Genomic DNA, 19190 nt, shown 5'->3' with positions numbered 1-19190 from the left:
AGGTTTTAACATATTCAGAAACCTCCTATTTATATCGCCATCCCTAATAAATAGGTATCACCTAGAATACTTAATTTTAGACTTTAAAAAAAATTTAGTGCATACTCCCTTCATCCCTAAATATGTGTCGTTTTCATTTCCCGAGGAACAATTTTGATTAAATATATTAAAAATTATTAATATTTATGGTACATAATTAGTATCACTATAATTAGTATCACTAGAAAGATCTTTGAATCTAGGAATGTATTTTCTGCAAATCCAAGTTAAACTTGTGGTAGTACACCAACAACGACAGTTATTTAGGGACGGAGGAGGGAGTATACTACAACAAACTTTATCATCCCAAATATAGCAGGAACTGAAGAACGTACACGACAACTTTTTGGGGAGGAGTGGAGGGGCTGGGGAAGTACTTTTTCGAGCAACTTGCAAGAGCCGGTGTGCGCAGAGATTGAGAAAGAGCTACTAGCTCACTAGGAGTATTCATTAATGTTTAGGACAGGATCAAGTGGTTCCATGGCCATCATTGTTCTTCAGGATTCAGCCCCCCTATGCAACCGAAATAGTACTAATTTAAAAAAAGAAGATAATAACCAACTTTTTCCTATTCCTTTTTGTTTCATTTTCTGCAGTTGCTCGGGACTTAATCAGGTGGCATGCATGTTGGCCATCATTTTTTTGTGATTTTTTTTGTTTTAATAGTATATATGTTATACTATTATAGTAATTCATTCCCTAATAATACTACGAATCTGTCGATGGACTAGCTAGCTAGATCAGCTCCCGGATGCATGCATGTACCATGAGTAGTTAAAGGTCCTGGTCCAAGAACGCGATCGAGAAGCGAAACAAGAACCAAGTGGACGGCATGGTGCCCCGTTCGATCGAGACCGAGAAGGACAAGATCGATCATCAGCATGCATGCAAGTTGTTCCCGATCTGCATGCAAATTGTAGGGCTGCATGCTGCGACAACGTCATCTCGCGCTTCCAGATGATGATCGCCCGCGCTGGCGGCAAAACCACCACGCGGAAACGAGGGTGGAACGACGACTACCGGAGGCGGGCGGCCGGGGTTGCTGGCTTGCTGCTGGTTGCTTCGATCTTGTGATCCGGCGCAGGGAAACCTAGGGATCGTGACAAAGTAAAGGTTGCCAACTGGTACAGAGAGTTGTAGGAGTAGATCGAGAATTATATTGGTACAATTTCCATGTGAACATCAACTTCGTCCGAGACCGTATGGAGGAGTAGCGATTTCTTTTAAAAAAAAGAATCCATGGATGTAACTATTTTTATTTTACGAAGGACGAAACTGGATATTTTACCACTATTTGACAAAATTTGTTATTTCTATCAATTCATTGTGCGAATAACATGGAGTTTCGTACTTCCAAACGGCAAATTTTATTCTTTTTCTCCTTATTTGCTAAAACCATGCAATGCCAATTTTTATTATTTTAATGGGGGAAATCTATTTCCGTTGTTTGAATCATCAACAAAAATTTCTATAAGTTTGTAGTATCCATGAAATTAAATTTATATGGTGGTGGGTGAATAATGTCAAAGAAAATGCCCACAGATCTCGGCACCTGGTTATTAGTAGTAGTTTTGGTCAGTTATATATATGCACTAGTACAGAAATGTTCATCGGGACTAAAAGATCTGCAACGCTAAAAAAAAATTGGCAAGCACAACCAACCCCCTGCAATCCGCAGAATGGAACTCAAGATCTCCTGCCTCGCATATAGTTTTCTTACCCCACCTACACAACACATGTGACTCTAGATAAGACACTTTTGTTTTAAATTGACAAGTGAAGAACCCTTTAATCCTGGTTGGTATCACCATTCGGGACTAAAGAGGGACTTTTAGTCCTGGTTGGTGGCTCCAACCGAGACTAAAGATTCCCCGTCCCTCTAGCTGTTGGACAAGCCGTTGTACAGGGAACTAATACTTTCATTAATCGTGGGTCCAACTCCAGCCGAGACTAAAGGGGTGGATGAGAGGTCTATTCTGCACCAGTGATCTCGTCACGCGTGAGCTATCTTTTAGTTGGCTTATCCCCCGACACGTACGTTCGTGTGACCGGCAAAGCAAGAAACGCCTACCACTACTTGTACCGGGTGATGACAGTTACTTCCTCCAATTGAAAACGATAACCCATGTTACTCTCTCGAAGCCAAGTCTTCCGTGCATTGGCTCACAGCGCTGAAGAGTAAACCATGACCATGAGCACCTCACCTATGGCTGTCCCGTCCGTATCCAGCACCGAAAACGACCTACCACAAGGAGAAAGAAAATGGCCCTGTCAATCTCTGTATCAAAGTTGAACAATCTCTCTCCGCCGGAGCACGACACGACAGGCCGATAGATGCGTGCATGAACACAGCAAAGCTGCAAGCAAGCGCGCGCGCACGGCAAAGGCGACGAGAAACCCACCCGGAAAGCTAGGGAGATCGAGGCAGGGTTCATCGCACCATTCGGAGACGACAGAGCAGGATGCGCACGACGACGTGCGTGTTCTGATCCTCCGGGGACGCCGCGAAAAGGTCTCCCCGGCCCGGATCGCGACGCGGACGCGGACGAATGGGCAGCTAGCTCGATCGGTGGAGTCGTTGGTGTACTGCCTGCCCACCGTCAAACTCGTGCACGGCCGGCAGGTTCTTCCGAGGTAGCACTACTTGCCTTGAAACTCATCTCCCTCTTGGTTCAAAGCAACCAAAAGCAACCAGTTGCCTTGAAACTCATCTCTCTTGTTTCATTGGGACAAGTTTTGACCCTTCATAACTTTTTTGGCATAAATGTAAAATGAAGTGCCAATATTGTAATAAGTTGTAACTGTCGCCGCTAATGTCTTGTCCTAATGGAACAAAATAGGCCTAGTAATAAAATTAAGGAGGAACTATTAACTACAATCATCAGTAATTAGTGGTCAAAGATGAGTATCGGATGGTGATCGAGGACAGGAATAGGAGACCATATTGCCGCACTAACCGGCGTCCTTTGGGAGGCAGAAAGCGAGAGGGGGTGTTATTCCAAGCAATGCAACTTGCAAGCAGTCCGTGCGTGGCGCGGAGCTTGAGAAACAGCTCACATTTCGTTGTTTAGGACTGGCTCAAAAGTGCGTGGTTCCTCGGTCATCATTGTACTCTAGTACAAGGATCTATCAGCGGATTCAGCTCCCCAATGCAGCCAGGCTAAAGGTCTTGGTCCACGAGCATGAAGCAGGGCAAGAAAAATAGAACCCAAGTGGACGATGCTTTATTTGGTGGGGGTAAGGATGAATGAAATTAAAAATATGTAAGAGCTGCCACTTGTGTCCCTTCTAGTACATGCTTTGGTATAAGATGCATGGTGCATGCACTGAACTTGGATTATGCCTCATGATGCCAGCTCACCTGTTCGTTCTCTCGTGATCAGCATTCAGCAAATGGTTTAGGTCAATGCCCTTAGGCCGGGATCATCCATCAACTTTTGGATGAGCAACCTTTCATCAGCTGGTTTACAAGCTGAATTTGCATACCAGAGCATGGAACTTACTAACAGAGTGTTGCTTTGGTTGTTGGCAGTGACGCACAATAACAACATTGTCAAACCAGCCGTTTCTTGAGTCATCGATGGAAGGGGCGCAATGCAAATACAATGGATCCTGCGCATCAACAAGACTGACGAAACAGCAATCTCCTGTCGTCAGACTAAGTTGACATGGCCGGCTGCTAATTGACTTAGATTAATTGCATGTTGAAAATTAAACAAGAGGAGTATATATGCATCATGCAACGATCAATGGTTATTCAACTGAAGTCATGTTGATTCAGTCCAAAAATTTTGGACGGTTGGTGGTACTACGGATCTGGACGAGCATGATCAAGGGCAACTGAATAGTGTGCTCTGAATTTATTCAGAAGCCGTCTTGCATTGGGGATTCTCTTTCATGTATTTCTCTATCAGGATTCAGGAGAATGCGGTGAGAAAGGGTTAGCAACCAGATGGCTTGGTGTGGTGATAGAGTCGTGGATGCATGACTCCATCTACGAGGGCTTAAATCCCGATGTTCATGTATATATATTTACATGTTTGTATAAGTTATGCATGTATGGAAAAAAAAATCATCGGTACCGCATCTCTCCCTGAAAAAAATTGTAATTTTTTCAACGAGAATGATAATGGAAAACCTTAAAACCAACCAAACGGGTTGTCAAAAGATGCATTGCTTTTTTTTTTAAAAAAAACTAATAGAATTTCTCGATTGGCTCATGTCATATCATTTTTCATGAAATATTTGACAAGCCCAAACTAATTTCAGAGCGATGGTTCAATTGGTGTTGTATTTAATTACTTTTTGTTGTTGGAAGCTGGAAGCAATTATGTTGCTCAAACAGCTAGAGAATCTATATCTGAAACCCAGCTAGTGGCGTCATCGCAAGTTCACAGTAATTTTTTTGAAGGAAACAAGTTCACAATATTAAATCCAATGCACCACGTCGCATGAGCGGAGACTAGAATCTGCTTGTGCATGCATCACTGCACTCGCAACCGTCGCGCACACTGTACCAAACCCTGCAGCTCTCGCCAGCGGACAAACACAGAACCAAGCTGTTGATCGGCCTGTCGGCCGAGGAAATCACAGCTCGACCATAGATTGCGTCTACTTATAAGCGTCTACGTTTGTACTGTGTTTCGAAGTTATGGTTTCGGAAAAAACCCTAGCGTGGCAGACCGCGTGGATTAGTAGAATGATCAAGATGGCCATGCGGGCCCCGGTGATGCATAAACAAAGCGTGAATCTTTGGATTAGGGGAGACGAGACGCGATCAACCACCACCACTACTGGCTGGTCGATGAGATCCTGCGGGAGGAAGAACCGGGAGGAGGGGGGAGGCACCGCGGCGGCGGCTACATGCGATGCACCGGGCCGCTGGCTAATCAGGCTCCTCCCCCTCTTTTCTCCGAATGCTAATCCAGCTTTGTTTTGTTTCTGATTTTGTTACGGGGAAGAAGAATAAAAGAAAGGGACGGTGGAAAAGCGCGGGGCGCGTGGTGGGCCTGGGCCCCACGGGCCCCGGCGGGGGCGTCCAGGTACGCTGCACATGAGGAGGGTGTGGGTAGGACACGCGGAGGGAAGGAGAGCAACGGAACGGGGGGTGGAAGTGGAACAGAACGGGACGGGGCGGAACGGAACACGCAGCGCGGCGAGCGGGGTGCGGGGTGCGTCAACCGAGGCCACGGTTCCGGTGGGTACGCGTCCCGTTCCTGTGGCTGGACGGCGGGGAAACGGAAACGGGGGGTGGGTGGGCCACCTGTGCCGGGGCGGCGGCCTGTGCGTGCCGGGCAGTGACTTGGCCTTAAGGCCTTTTGGGTTATTTGATTTGACAACAGCATCTGATTGGTTTCATAAAATTCGCTATAAAATATGTCTTGGTAGTGTATTTGTTTAGAATTATAGGTATCAATCAATACATTTTTTTTGAAAAAAAAATTAGTAAAAAAATCAGAGCTGTTTGATTTAGTGTAAATGTGAACGGTAACAATCTTATACGCCCAGAATTTGGACCATTATCATCTCGAAAAAGAATTTGGACCATTATGCAATTGGTTTCCTCCTCTGGTCTTTCCTCTTAACCCTCGTATCGCCAAACCTCACCCTTGCAAGAGGAAGGAAAAAACAACTGGACATCGTGGGACCGTCCCATGATTATGAAAACAGTAAGCATGCGTTCCATCAAATACCATCAGCTGTTTGTAGGAGACGCCAGTGATTTTCAACCTCCAGCACAGTGATCCATCTCCTCCTCCTCCTCCACCCCAACCCGACACTGACCGAGCAAGAGAGGGAGAGAGAAGATTCAATGAACCGGGCAGAATGGCCAGCAGATCCAGATGACAGGGGAGAGGGGGTACGAACGGCGCCCCACTTGGGCAACTTGCCCTCCGGGTTCGCCACCACATAAAAAGCCGGCGCCACCGGGCACTCCTCCCCCACCGCACCACCTCCTCCTCCTCCACCCCAACCCGTCCCCTTCCCGCTTCTCCTCCTCCTCCGCCATTTTTTCCCTGTCGCGGCAAGGCGATAGGGTTCGGCGTCCCCCACTCCGCCCTCCGATCAATTGGTTTGGTGCTGTTGCCTCGCGATCTTCCCCACCTTCGTTCCGGTTCTTGCGCCCGCCGGCGTTCTCGGAGCAGGAATCGGCTGCGTCCACGGCGTTCTTGGTCTTTCGCCACTCGGCATGTCTCCGTTCCAGGGATACAGAGGTAAAGGTCCTTGCTTTCTGGCTGGGATTTCGAAGATTTGTAGCTGCTGGTGTGGGGATTGATTGGATTTGCTCTTCTTGGCTTGTGCTTACGGATTTCCGCCTCGTTTCTTGGTTCAGGTGATGGCGTTCTCGCCGGCGTCCGGTCGCGGAAGCGCGTGTTCGCGTCGGCGGCCGACGAGCCCGTGACGGCCGCGGCGCCCAAGCGGCAGAAGCGGAGGGAGGAGCCGTCGCTGGACGCGCTCCCGGACGAGTGCCTCTTCGAGGTCCTGCGCCGCGTGCGGGGCGCCCGCGCGCGCTGCGCCTCCGCCTGCGCCTCCCGCCGCTGGCTCGCGCTCCTCGCCGGCATCCGCGCCTCCGAGGCCGTGCTGGCCCCGCCCGCCCCCGCCGTGCCGGACCTCAACATGGAGTACCTCGGCGGCGAGGACGACGACGAGGAGGAGGCCGACCTCATGGACCATGACGGCGACGCCCGCGAGAGGACCTTCGAGGGCAAGGAGGCCACGGACGCGCGCCTCACGGCGGCGGCCGTCGCCGGCCGCCTGGCCGCCGTCTCCGTCCGCGGGAGCCACCCGGCGCGCGGCGTCACGGACGTCGGTGTCTCCGCGCTCGCCCGCGGCTGCCCGGCGCTCCGGTCCCTCGCCTTGTGGGATGTTCCGCAGGTGACCGATGCTGGGCTCGCTGAGATCGCCGCGGAGTGCCACGCGCTGGAGCGTCTGGACATCACTGGCTGCCCGCTGGTCACGGACAAGGGCCTCATCGCCGTCGCTCAGGGTTGCCCGGAGTTGAAGTCGTTGACCATCGAGGCATGCTCTGGTGTTGCCAACGAGGGTCTCAAGGCGATCGGCCGGTGCTGTGCTAAGCTGCAGGCGGTGAACATCAAGAACTGCACTCATGTTGATGACCAGGGTGTGTCTGGCCTCGTCTGCTGCGCAACTGCCTCATTGGCCAAGGTCCGGCTCCAGGGTCTAAGCATTACTGATGCTTCTCTTGCGGTGATTGGGTACTACGGGAAGGCTATCACAGACCTCACCCTCGCTCGCCTCCCAGCAGTTGGTGAGAGGGGATTTTGGGTGATGGCCAATGCCCTGGGCCTGCAGAAGCTCAGATGTATGACTGTTGCCTCCTGCCCGGGGCTCACGGATCTTGCTCTTGCATCTGTTGCCAAGTTCAGCCCAAGTTTGAAGCTTGTTAACCTCAAGAAGTGCAGCAAGGTCTCCGATGGTTGCCTCAAGGAATTTGCGGAATCAGCAAGGGCTCTGGAGAACTTGCAGGTTGAGGAATGCAACAAGGTTACTCTCATGGGCATTCTTGCTTTCCTCCTCAACTGCAGCCCGAAGTTTAAGGCTCTCTCTTTGGTCAAATGCATTGGGATTAAGGACATTTGCTCTGCACCTGCACAACTTCCAGTATGCAAGTCGCTTCGCTCCCTGACCATCAAGGATTGCCCAGGTTTCACAGATGCCAGCTTGGCTGTGGTGGGCATGATCTGCCCTCAGTTGGAGAATGTCAATTTGAGCGGTCTTGGTGCAGTTACTGACAATGGCTTCCTTCCGTTGATCAAGAGTTCCGAGAGCGGGCTGGTCAATGTTGATTTGAATGGCTGCGAGAATCTCACAGATGCAGCTGTTTCTGCCTTGGTGAAGGCGCACGGTTGTTCTCTTGCACACCTTAGCCTTGAGGGCTGCAGTAAGATTACTGATGCAAGCCTGTTTGCAATCTCTGAGAGCTGCAGCCAGCTTGCCGAGCTTGATCTTTCAAACTGCATGGTCAGCGACTATGGTGTTGCAGTCTTGGCAGCAGCAAAGCAGCTCAAGCTTCGTATCCTCTCACTGTCTGGTTGTATGAAGGTCACCCAGAAGAGTGTTCCTTTCTTAGGCAGCATGTCTTCATCCTTGGAGGGACTCAATCTCCAGTTCAACTTCATCGGCAACCACAACATCGCCTCATTGGAGAAGCAGCTCTGGCGGTGCGACATCCTTGCTTAGAGGAACAAGAAGGCGATTAGTTGCTGGAGATGCTGGGTCAACCTTCTCCAGATGATATATGACCGTAGCGGTAGTTCTTCAGTCCAAGCTTCATAGTTGAGTCTGGTTTCCGGCTCGTGTTTGTGTCATGGTGGGTCTCCTGTTTGTCATAGGGCCAGTTGTTTTCCTGGGGGGCGTTTTTGCCAAGGCTCGTTTTTTGCAGGTATCCTCATGTGAGGATGTCCGTTCATTGAGCCTTCGGCAGCCATTACCATGGCGCCTTGCCCCCCTTCATCCCAACCTAAGCCTTTGTGATCAGAGTCATTTTACCATGCAGTTTCTCATGTTTGGAGCTCCAGTATTGTCAAGTGTGTCTTCTTTCCAGTACTTCTGGTTATAGAGTTTGCAGACATCAATGCTCTTTGAGTTTGTAGCAAGTTGTATTGTCGGTGTCTTTGATGTCTGGGTGTCTGCAACCTGGTCGAGTTCAGTTTGTTGGTCATGGATGGTTGCTGGTTCAGTGTTGGTAGGGTTTGCCTATATGCTTGGGGATCTGGCCTTTGCAAGGTTCATTCTGTAGAGCCTTTGCCATGACAACCCTGTGTGGTTGTTTTTCTTCTCCAGATACCTGATTTTTCAGGCAGGTGGTTTGAAACACTGTAACCTTTGCAACCTTCTGAAGATAAATAAAGCTCGTGTTCTATTAAAAGTCCTGTGCCTTGTGATAATATCATCATACCATGCTTGTGCTGACCCTTTATGTTAACTCAATCCTGTTTATACGACTGGTTAGTTTCTGTGAATTCTTTGTGAATTGTGCGAGCAACCCTGAGATAATGAGCAAGAGGCTGCAGCTTGTATCCTGGGATCAGTATGATCTCTTGCATGTATTTTGTTATTTGTTACTAAGTTTCATGGAACTTCTTATCAAAAATAAAGAAAAATAAGACCAAGGGGCTGCTGCCTTGTTTGACTGATACCGGCCAGGACTATTCATTCAGTCATGCTTGGCTTGTAAGCACGCCTTCCTTAGAACTGAGCTGCTTGCTGAAGTCTTTGGTCAGTTGTTGCGTAGCAGTGCCGAATCTTCTTCCAAGAGCATTCCTTTCCTAGAACTGAGTTGGGAAGATGCACCGATGAAAAACTGTTCTACTGAAAGTGTGATGCAATGCGAAATGGACCCTAAAACTGTCAAGCCAGTATGTGCTTCCTGAGTAGAGATGCCAGCTGAGCTACGCACTGAAAGAGCATGGTTTCCGGGCAACTCGTAGGATACCAGTACCAAAAGTAAATTTATGTTTGTTCCAAAAACTCTTTAACCCAACTGTCCAGATTTTGTATCCAAATCCCCAGTCAAAACTATCCGGAGCAGTTCCCTTCAAGGTCAGCCATGAACCCTGACCGTGAGGAGTCGCTGCGCGTTGCCGTTGGCCTGTCCGGTGAACTTGTTCGCCTCCCGGCAGCTGCCAAGCAAGCGCCAGCTGACCCGGCCACCATGTTCATCCTCTCTGGTCTCTGCCTTCCCCACGCCCGCACCCCCCCCCCCCCCCCCGGGGCGCTGCGTGCTGGGCTGCTCCGCTGTACTGAATGGCTCCGTGGTTCATGCACTTGCCCATTTCCTGATACCCCGCACCAGCCTGCGTCACCGGCCTGACGAAAGGGCAAAGAAAGAAGATTACCAGTCGTGTCTTTGAATAAAGCTACACGCTTTTGCGTCTCATGAGGGCTTGCTTGACGTTTGGACAGGCCAGAGAAGGCCAGGTTCATCCGAACCTCAGACCTGGAAGCCTGTGGTGGATTAGTTTTTTTTAAGAAAAAAGAAGACTGGTGAACGAAAAGACAAGAAGGGTCTGCACTGTAGTTGAGCATAGTTGAGGACTTGTTTAGCTAGCAGAGTTGACAGCGTGTTATCTCTCAACATCATGTGCAAAGCATGCGTACAATTGTGATAAGGGCAAATAAGTGGAGTTCTATGATAATTTGGCGCATACATGTAGTTTTTGTGAGTAGAAATTTCCTAAACCAAGGCCTAAATTGATAATTTCCAACGATCAGTTTTAAATGTCAACAAGTAATTCCAGCTGAGTCAGCAGAATCTTTTGATGCCTTTCAACGCATCAGAGTCTTGGATCCTCCAAGCATTTACAAGATCTGGCACGAGCACATGAGCCAGCTTATTTCCTGGATACATACACAAGGAATCGATTCTAACGGGTAGTTCAGGTCCCTATTACGTACAGGCTGCATAACTGGCGCTATACAGACTATCTACACTAGCATCACTACAGTACAATCATCTGTTGCTGCAAGCTGCCTCGTTTCATCTACTAAAGACTCAGCTATGGTACACATGTCGCCTGCAGAAGCGGCTTCAGAAACCATCACGACTCCCAGCTACAAAAACCATCACGAAATCCCAGCTTCAAAAGCATTGCCAGATTTAACAGAAGCTCATGTCATCGAAAGCCAGGAATCACGTTGTTCTGTATGTAACTCATCAGTGGCGGTGCTGGGCTAGCAAGTGGTCGTCCTCAGCAGTGTGGATTTCGCAGAAACTTCGATTGGCCTCCAGATTATGCTGTCGAGTTTGCTGCATAAGTTCTTGTAGAACTGCGATGAGTTTAGGATGCAAGTTAGTAGCAGCCATTGCAAGATTCTCAAATCAGAAGGCATGCAGAATGGAGGAAAAAACATTTGAACTAGTACTTGGTGCCCACTGCCCAACTATATGATTAGTAAAGGATGAGATGCAAACAGAACAGACCCTGTGGTATTCCAGAGTGTCACCGGCAACCTTTCGAACATCGACCATGTACAGAGAAGGAGCAACTTCAAAAATCTGGTAACAATTCACTTCAAATCGTGAGAATGATTGCATAACGTAGTGTACAGACCAGTTACGAACTGAAGGGCTGCACGACCTCACCTCTAGAACAATAGCGAATTGGCTCATCCTGTTGTATGACGTGCCTTCGAGCCGTAGCTGCAAAGTTAGTAAATATGTATCAGTACATGAAGATTAACAAAAGCTAAATGTTTATCCAGCACGTTTTCTTTTGAAGCAATGTTTCAAGTGGACCTTGTAATTCTGGGAATGGACCTTGAGACCCATAGACTCAGCAACAACTTCAATTGTAGCTACTATAGTCTTAGCTGGTTTTCTTGAGACAAAACGAGTTTGGCGCTTGACAAACTCCTACAAAAGGAAGATACATGTGATTCAATAGGCATTAGACCAAATAAATGCCTGGCATCCATAAACATTGAGATATGAATAAAGCAATGGCACCCACATATTAAAGAGATGACCAAACAAAACAGCAAGCATAAAACAACCAATGTCTACATGTGGATAAAAATTAAAAGTAGGTATATCTTGTGCCACATGAATTAATCACGAATTCCCATAGAGCTTTCAATTGCAGCAGCCAAATACTTCTCGACACTGAACAAGTTGATTTAAATACGAATAGTTGCTTACAATCTTGTTAGTTATAGGATGTTTAATTGTTTGGTTTGGTTTTGCTACTGAACTAATCCTGGCTGCTCAAAACTGTTAGTTGAGTGGCATCAAGTCTGATTGGGTCACTGAAATGTGTGACAGTATTAGCTCAGTGCACAAATATTGTAGGACAGTATTCCCAGTCTGTCACATAATTTGTATTCAACATAAGCAGTGCCAAGGTTTGGTCTTTGATCCATAATAGATGTTAAATCTGTATCAATCAATTAGGATAATTAAATAACTGATGTACAAGAACAAAAAAAGGAGAAAAAACAGATCAGGTTGTAACTTGTTTGTTAAACAGGAAATATACTACCAAATTCATTTTCTTTCTCAAGAGTACTTTATGGGAACTGGGGGGAATAGAAGACAACACCAGCAAGGCAGCAGGTAGCACAGATGAAGTGGTGTGAAACATTGATGATGGGGAAAAGAGCTGACAAGTTAAATTCATATCTCCACATGATTTTCATACAAACATTTCAAATTTCACTGTGCTAATTAATAGCGCCATATTAAATGGCTGTCATGTATGGCCCACTAGGGCCCATCCGATGGAGCAGCAGCCCCAGGCCATGATATGATGGTTACTGTTCACGCGAAACAGAAACATGGCGCTGTTGGAGGTGGCCCTAGGATACACTTTTTTATTTAGGTATAAGATTAGATTGAATTGTTTCCTTAATTATAGGGATTAGTTTTCAAAGGTCAAATCAATCCATCTGTGGGATTGTGTCTCTTTTGATTAAGCAATAAACAATCGAGGTTCCTAGAATCCCCTCTATCCCTACCCTTGTGGTGCAGCTGCTGGACATTAGTGTTAGAATATTGTGCTGTGTGCATGATGGGCCTGGACGCCAGGCCCATGGCTGGCTCCCTGCCATGCCTGGATGGTTAGGTTAGGCAGGTTATCCCTTGATTGGTTGTGATTCTCTAAACCTCTCTCAGGGCTGCCTATATATGTACATGTATTGTATACCCTAATCAATCTACTATTCCAGGCAATCTCAATTGCTCTCAATTAGCATGGTCGTGCTACTTGAGTTCAGGTCCATCTAACGTATGCCCATGACAATGGTCCACTATGCTGACTAAAAAGAGTTACAAATTACCTGTTGCCTATCAAACAACGCTGAGAGATCCAAACCTTGCGATAGTGTAATCATCTCAAAGGCATTCATCATAAGAGGACCACCATCCTTGTGAGTAACCTCCTCAGATACATACTTGTCCTGAAAAAAGAAACATAGTATAAAATCAACTGCAGAAACAAAAACCTTCGGCTTCAAATAGACAATAGAACAATAGGGATCTTTCTGGTTACTCTGAAAGGAGATAAATGTGTTTAAGTAACTTGCTTGGATTAACCAATTAATAATGTTCCACAAACCTCAATATTGTCAAAAACTGCCTGGACATCATCCAGGCTGACAATTTCATCTTCACTACGCCTAATAGCTACATAGTTCTTCTTAAACCATGGGTTTGCCCTTATTTCTTCAATAGTGATACGCTGGAAAGAAACAGGGCAGATACATGAGAAGCTGATACCATCAATTTATTTGTGAATACAGATAACTGAAATGCTACATGCTAGGTAAAAGATGCTTTGCAATAAATGTGTATGTGTTGTTATGGCAAGTTCTTATATCAACCTGGTATATAGGATTTCTCAAACACATATCAAATGCTACATTCTGGGTAAAAGATGCTTTGCAATAAATGCATACAAGTTGTTATGGCAAGTTTTTTTTTCTAGAAGACACAGGAGAGCTGCATATCGTTGCATTAATAGAAGAAGACAATTACAGTACCCACATACCCCTTAGACAAAACGGGTTACATTTGCACCTGAAAATTTAAGAAAAACGACCTGTCCTCACAACCTAATTACTGGAACACATACCAAATGCTACATGCTAGGTAAAAAATGCTTTGCAATAAATGTATTTAAGTTTTTATGGCAAGTTCTTATATTGACCTGGTATATGGGAATTCTCAAACACATATCAGAACATCAATACAAAGAAATATAAGATAAAATATTTAAAAGAGTTTCTCAGTATGGACTGAAGGTAAATTAACAGAGCAACCGGTAATCAAAATCTTCTGAAAGCTTAAAGTCGCACGATAAGCATTGTTTCAAATCCAAATACTGGAACAAAATAAGTTTGTGCTTTTACTTACAGTTCTTGGATTTGGATCAAGTATTCTCCGGATCAATGACGTGGCTCCTGGAGAGAACCAATATGGGCATGAATACTCAGCTGCAGTTATCTTGAATGCAAAAGTAAGAGGAGGGGTTTTAGTGTTACATGAGCCAAGTAATTGTGTGAATCAACAATATTGGGGAGATAATAATATATGCAGAAATACACAGTTCAAAAGAAGCTGGTACCTTTTCATACAAGCTTGGAAGGTCATTTTCCTCAAAGGGAAGGTAACCAGCCATTAAAACATAGAGAATAACACCACATGACCAAATGTCTGCTGCAGATCCGTCATATCCATTGCTGCCTAGCACCTAAAATAGTGATCCATGTTAAAGAATACAGAATATATATGTACTGAGACACTCATAATTTTAGTGAAAAAGATGTCAAAGATAACAACATTGATAAACACAAGAGAAATTAGTGAAGAACATGCAACTAACTACAGCTTAGAATGAACATGGCAAACAGAATAGACAAATTTTTCATTACAACAGAATAGCGTCCTCCATGACTCCTGAATCTAACCCTAAAATGTCCATCCTCAAGGAACCCTTAACTTATTATGCATAAATTTTGTAATAGATCTTCTTGAATGAATAGCATAGCTCCTGCCTTGGTCAAAAGAAAATCTTAAAAGATCATTTATGCATATGATGTAGCTAGCGGACAATGAAATTTGTTTGTTGTTTCAGTAGAGAGCATTTACCCAGAACACATGTTTAGACGATTTAGTAGTTTTTAGCAGTGGTTCATACCTCAGGAGCAACATAATTCGGAGTTCCACATGTTGTGTGAAGAAGGCCTACTCCCTGGGGGAAGCTCCTTATCAGCATAATAATATAACTTGGCAGCAAAACAATAGAAATCACCAAACTTACATTCTGAGACAGTGTGCTAAGTCCAAAATCAGAAACTTTTAAGTTTCCACGCGCATCAAGAAGCAGATTCTCAGGCTACAGAACAAAGCCCAAATTGTCAGTGTGAGAAATGCAATAAATGAATGTTTAAAAATGATACTTTCATCAATTATCGAGGAGAGACCTTCAAATCCCTATGATAAACTCCTTTTCTGTGGCAATAATCAATGGCATCAATGAGCTGCTGGAAGTATTTCCGGGCTTCATTCTCGCGAAGCTTCCCATGGTGAGCCTACAAATATTTGATGTTATCAGCTACTGTAGATTACAACAACAACTTAGCCTTTTGTCCCAAGCAAATTGGGGTAGGCTAGAGATGAAACCCACAGAAAACAAGAATAAGAACACAAAAAACACAAAAAGGGCACAAGCCAAAGGAAGAGTTAGGGGTTAAACAAAAAGTAACAAAGGTCACGGTTCAGATACGTTAATTGCTAATCTCCAAGCGCTCCTATCCATAGCTAATTCCTTAGCGATATTCCACTCCTTAAGGTCTCTCTTAACCGTCTCGTCCCAAGTTAGTCTAGGTCTACCTCTACCTCTCTTTACATTATCGCCCCGCTTTAAAACTCCACTACACACCGGCGCCTCGGGAGGCCTCCGTTGAACATGTCCAAACCATCTCAACCGATGTTGAATCAACTTCTCCTCGATAGGTGCCACCCCGACCCTATCTCGAATCTCTTCATTCCGGACTCTATCCCTTCTTGTATGCCCGCAGAACCAACGCAGCATACGCATCTCTGCTACACTCAGTTACTGTAGATTAATATTCTTAAAAAGGGTGTAGGAACCAAGTGGGCTGAGGGTGCACACACACCCCACACCCCGCTTCGAGTCTGAATCATCTCAAATTTGGGTGCCTATTTCTTCTTAATATTAAAGTCACCTAGTTCCCTCAAAGTTCACCAAGTTGTTTAATTCAAAAAAGGGATTGATATCTTACAGAGTATGCAAGGATATGTTAAAAAGTGATCTATGCTCCCCAAGAACTCAGTTGCAGCTTCACGCATTTTTGGTCACAAATGGATTGACTTCACGTCTCATTTAATTAAACACTTGTACTTTATTTTGTCTTACTCAATCATATAAGAATATTCCTTGTAAAAGCTATAGGCAGGAATTGTCTATTGAATCATAGATAGGTAGTGGGCCTTATCTGCTGGGTAAAATTTTCTCGTATTATGGGTGACAACATGATACCGTCGAGTTCGCATACAGAAACAGAGTCCTAATAACAAAAAGGTATAGTTTTCGGGCTTTTTAAGAAAATGGTATATTTCAAGTAGGGCAGCAGTTAGCATTATTATAATTTAGGAGAAGGAAGGAACACTTTAAATCAACTAATGAGACATAATTAGCATAAACCTGAAGCTAGTTATGACTAATTCTGATCACCGTAAAATTTGCTAAAATATATGACGTATAGAATGCAGCAATAGACAGCTAAGCTACTTTGGATATGTCATAGAACATAAGATTCTTACTATTTTATCAAACAGTTCACCTCCAGTGATAAGTTCCAAGATTATGTATATCTTTGTCTTCCCTGCCAACACCTACAAAGTAATGAAAATGCTAGTAAAGAAGGCAAACCAGGTGATATATAGGGTTTTAAATTTGTGAGTACAGTTTCAGTATAATACGATTAGATAGGTAAAATAGAGAGAATTATAAGCACCATTATGGCACACCACATACCTCATTAAGCCTAACTATGTTGGGATGTCTTATGATCTTCATTATTGATATTTCCCTTTTGATCTGGCAGCAAACAAGTAGTAAGTCATTGGAGTAAGGAAATCAAAACTTCATTTTCTTTTTAATAAACTCATAAAAGATATACGCTTAACTGGTAAGAGGTAATCCACAATTGTTAAGAAAAGAAGATACCGTTTTGTGGGCTTGTAGTGTTTTGATGGGTTCAAGACTTGATGCTTTGCTTTGCTAGTAGTTTACTGGTTTTACTTAGGCTATGTAGTAATAGTTGGTCTGATAACGTATGAAGCCTGAAACGCAACTCTCTGTTGCTGTCATTTACTATTGTGCACCTTACCATTTTGGCTTGATGAACGACTAGCCGTTTACTTCTATTTGCTTAATGGAATTAGGTCTATCCATTGTGGGAAAAGAAAGCGATAGTGTCAGGCTGGAAAAACCTTTCACTTTCTAAGTTTCTAGTCATTTACAATTTATATAAGCAGAGGAAATAACAAATGTCCACACTTTTGAAAACAGAACCTCTGAAAGCCCGAAATGCCTGAATCAACCGTGCTAATCTCACAAGATATATTCAGTTTAACAAATCGAAACCAAACACTTGCACCCCTTATTAGCGGCGGTGGTGCTGAATTCCACCAAATTTTCGTAATTGTGTTCGCGGATTCAAAATTCCAGGATGACAGCCCCTCCTCCTAAGGTTTCCCTCAAAAAGAACATCATAGTTGAAATCGAGTGTGGAAATAATGTGGTAGTTTTTTTCCTGTACAGAAAAGGAATGGAAAAAAAAGTACAAGTGACGGTGTTCAATAAAGTTTAGGATGCGCTTGCTGCTCGCAAGTTGGGATTACTGTGTGGCCGAGTTGCGCTCGAGGTATATTCGGCTCGGCCCCGCGCCGGAATTCCCCACCTTTTCGATGGAAAATTCAATGATCCCGTCTTGTACTAGGCAGCTCGGTTGGAATCGGAGAGAAAAGGGCAGCTCGAATCAAGCTAACCTGGCCTCCCCCTCACCGAAAGAAACAAAAAATCAAGCTCCAATGGGGAGTAGGAGTCCAATTTGACTTCGTGATGTTCCACCACCAAACCGAAAATGGGGGAGCGGATGAGGACGGGGCGAGGCGGGGGTACCTGGTGGAGCATGCGGTGGCTGAGGATGGTCTCCTTGTCGAGCACCTTCATGGCGACGGCGGCGCCGGTCTCCGCGTCGACGGCGAACTTGACCTTGGCGAAGGTGCCCTGGCCGATGGTGCGCCCCACCTCGTACCTCCCCACCCGCTTCTTCCGCGCCGCCGCGCCCGCCATTCCTCCCGCTCCTCCCCCCCGCGCCTGCCGGGTCTTGGGGGTTGGGTTTAGCTCGCGTCCGCGTGCGCGCGCCGCTTGGCCGATGCGATGTGACGGTTCGAGGTGGGACTGTGGGAGGAGAGGTCGGGGACGGGGATGATGGATGGGAGGGAGGGGGGTTTGGGCTGCGTGCGGTGGGAAGGGCAGAGCGGCGCGGTGTCGGCGGCTCGCTGGTGTTTATAAAAACGACGAGCGGCGCCGTCGCGTCCGTCAGCAGCTTCGGTGGGGGTGACCGGTAAAGGGCGCTTTTGGTTCGGCTGTTACATACTTACATGTGAGCTCACGTCAGATATCTGGTGTGAAAAGAAAAAAGCGCCGTGAGACGGCTGTGGTGAAAAAATTGAAAGTTGTTTGGTTGCAGCTGCAATAAGTTGTCGTATATATTGTCTTTATACAAATTAACAGTATATAATATTTTTTTATGATGATCAAATTTTTTTCTTTAAATTTATATATATATATATGAAAATATTTGGAGTTAACTTTTTTATTTTTTTATTTTTATTTTCCTATATATAAAAATTTTTATTTTTTATATATAAAAAATTTGAAAGGGTATATATGTGACCAATAGTAGGTGTGTAGTTCGGAGGAGAAAATAAACATCCACTTATTGTTGTCTGGAGGAACAAATCTGGGTGGGCAGATTCCACCGTTCCACCGTAAGGATAGAAATTAATTGGCATGGGCACTAGAACCGTGGGTATTGCCTCCCTGCTGGCGCCGAGCTGTTGGCAACGACAGTGAACAGAGCTCCATACGGCTACGCAGGCCTTGACCTACCCGGAACCAAAGTTTCCGGGGCCGTATGATCACACGGCCGAGGAATTCAAGCGCGAGTGCCACACTGACTCACCGCTGCCCTAGCACGAATCATATATATCCTCTGCAAGGCCGTCGTGACAGGCCATGCCTACGCGGCTGCGCTTTCAGCATTTGCTCGCAAATGGCTAATGCTTTCTTCACGCGAAAAAAACCCCGCCGGTTAATATACAAAACCGCAAGCAATTAGGACCATCTTAAGGAAGGAAATAAACCTAACGCGGGCAGGCAATAGCTAGCCTTTGCAACGCGACAAGGGGCCGGGCCGGCCTGGATAATTTAGGTCCTGTTTGAATTCTAGGGACTAAACTTTAGTCATCTTTTTTGACACAGGTTAGATAGACTAAATAAGAGCTAATTATAAAAATAATTGCATAAGTCGCGGCTGATTGTCGAGAAGAACCCATTGATACTAATTAGCCCATAATTAGCATATGTTTACTATAG

General features: G+C 45.5%; 2 protein-coding genes across 2 annotated transcripts; one reads left to right on the top strand and one right to left on the bottom strand.

Annotated features, from left to right (window-relative positions):
- The first annotated feature begins 5894 nt into the window (after positions 1–5894).
- Positions 5895–8929, top strand: LOC112889218 (EIN3-binding F-box protein 1-like). Its single transcript, XM_025955732.1, has 2 exons — positions 5895–6254; positions 6374–8929. Exons 1-2 carry the CDS (start codon positions 6230–6232, stop codon positions 8239–8241), a joined length of 1893 nt encoding a protein of 630 aa, XP_025811517.1. The 5' UTR covers positions 5895–6229; the 3' UTR covers positions 8242–8929.
- A 1304-nt stretch (positions 8930–10233) lies between these two features.
- On the bottom strand, positions 10234–18142 carry LOC112889237 (CBL-interacting protein kinase 24). Its single transcript, XM_025955759.1, has 14 exons — positions 17709–18142; positions 16560–16622; positions 16346–16417; positions 14983–15090; positions 14820–14894; positions 14697–14750; positions 14124–14249; positions 13913–14002; positions 13116–13238; positions 12838–12957; positions 11300–11416; positions 11147–11203; positions 10985–11059; positions 10234–10830 (listed from the first exon to the last, which is right to left on the bottom strand). Exons 1-14 carry the CDS (start codon positions 17880–17882, stop codon positions 10735–10737), a joined length of 1350 nt encoding a protein of 449 aa, XP_025811544.1. The 5' UTR covers positions 17883–18142; the 3' UTR covers positions 10234–10734.
- Positions 18143–19190: the final 1048 nt, after the last annotated feature.

Source organism: Panicum hallii, chromosome 4 (assembly GCF_002211085.1).
Source record: "Panicum hallii strain FIL2 chromosome 4, PHallii_v3.1, whole genome shotgun sequence".
Taxonomy (NCBI): domain Eukaryota; kingdom Viridiplantae; phylum Streptophyta; class Magnoliopsida; order Poales; family Poaceae; genus Panicum; species Panicum hallii.
Note: the sequence above shows the minus strand (reverse complement) of the source record. Positions and strands in the feature narration are given on the sequence as shown.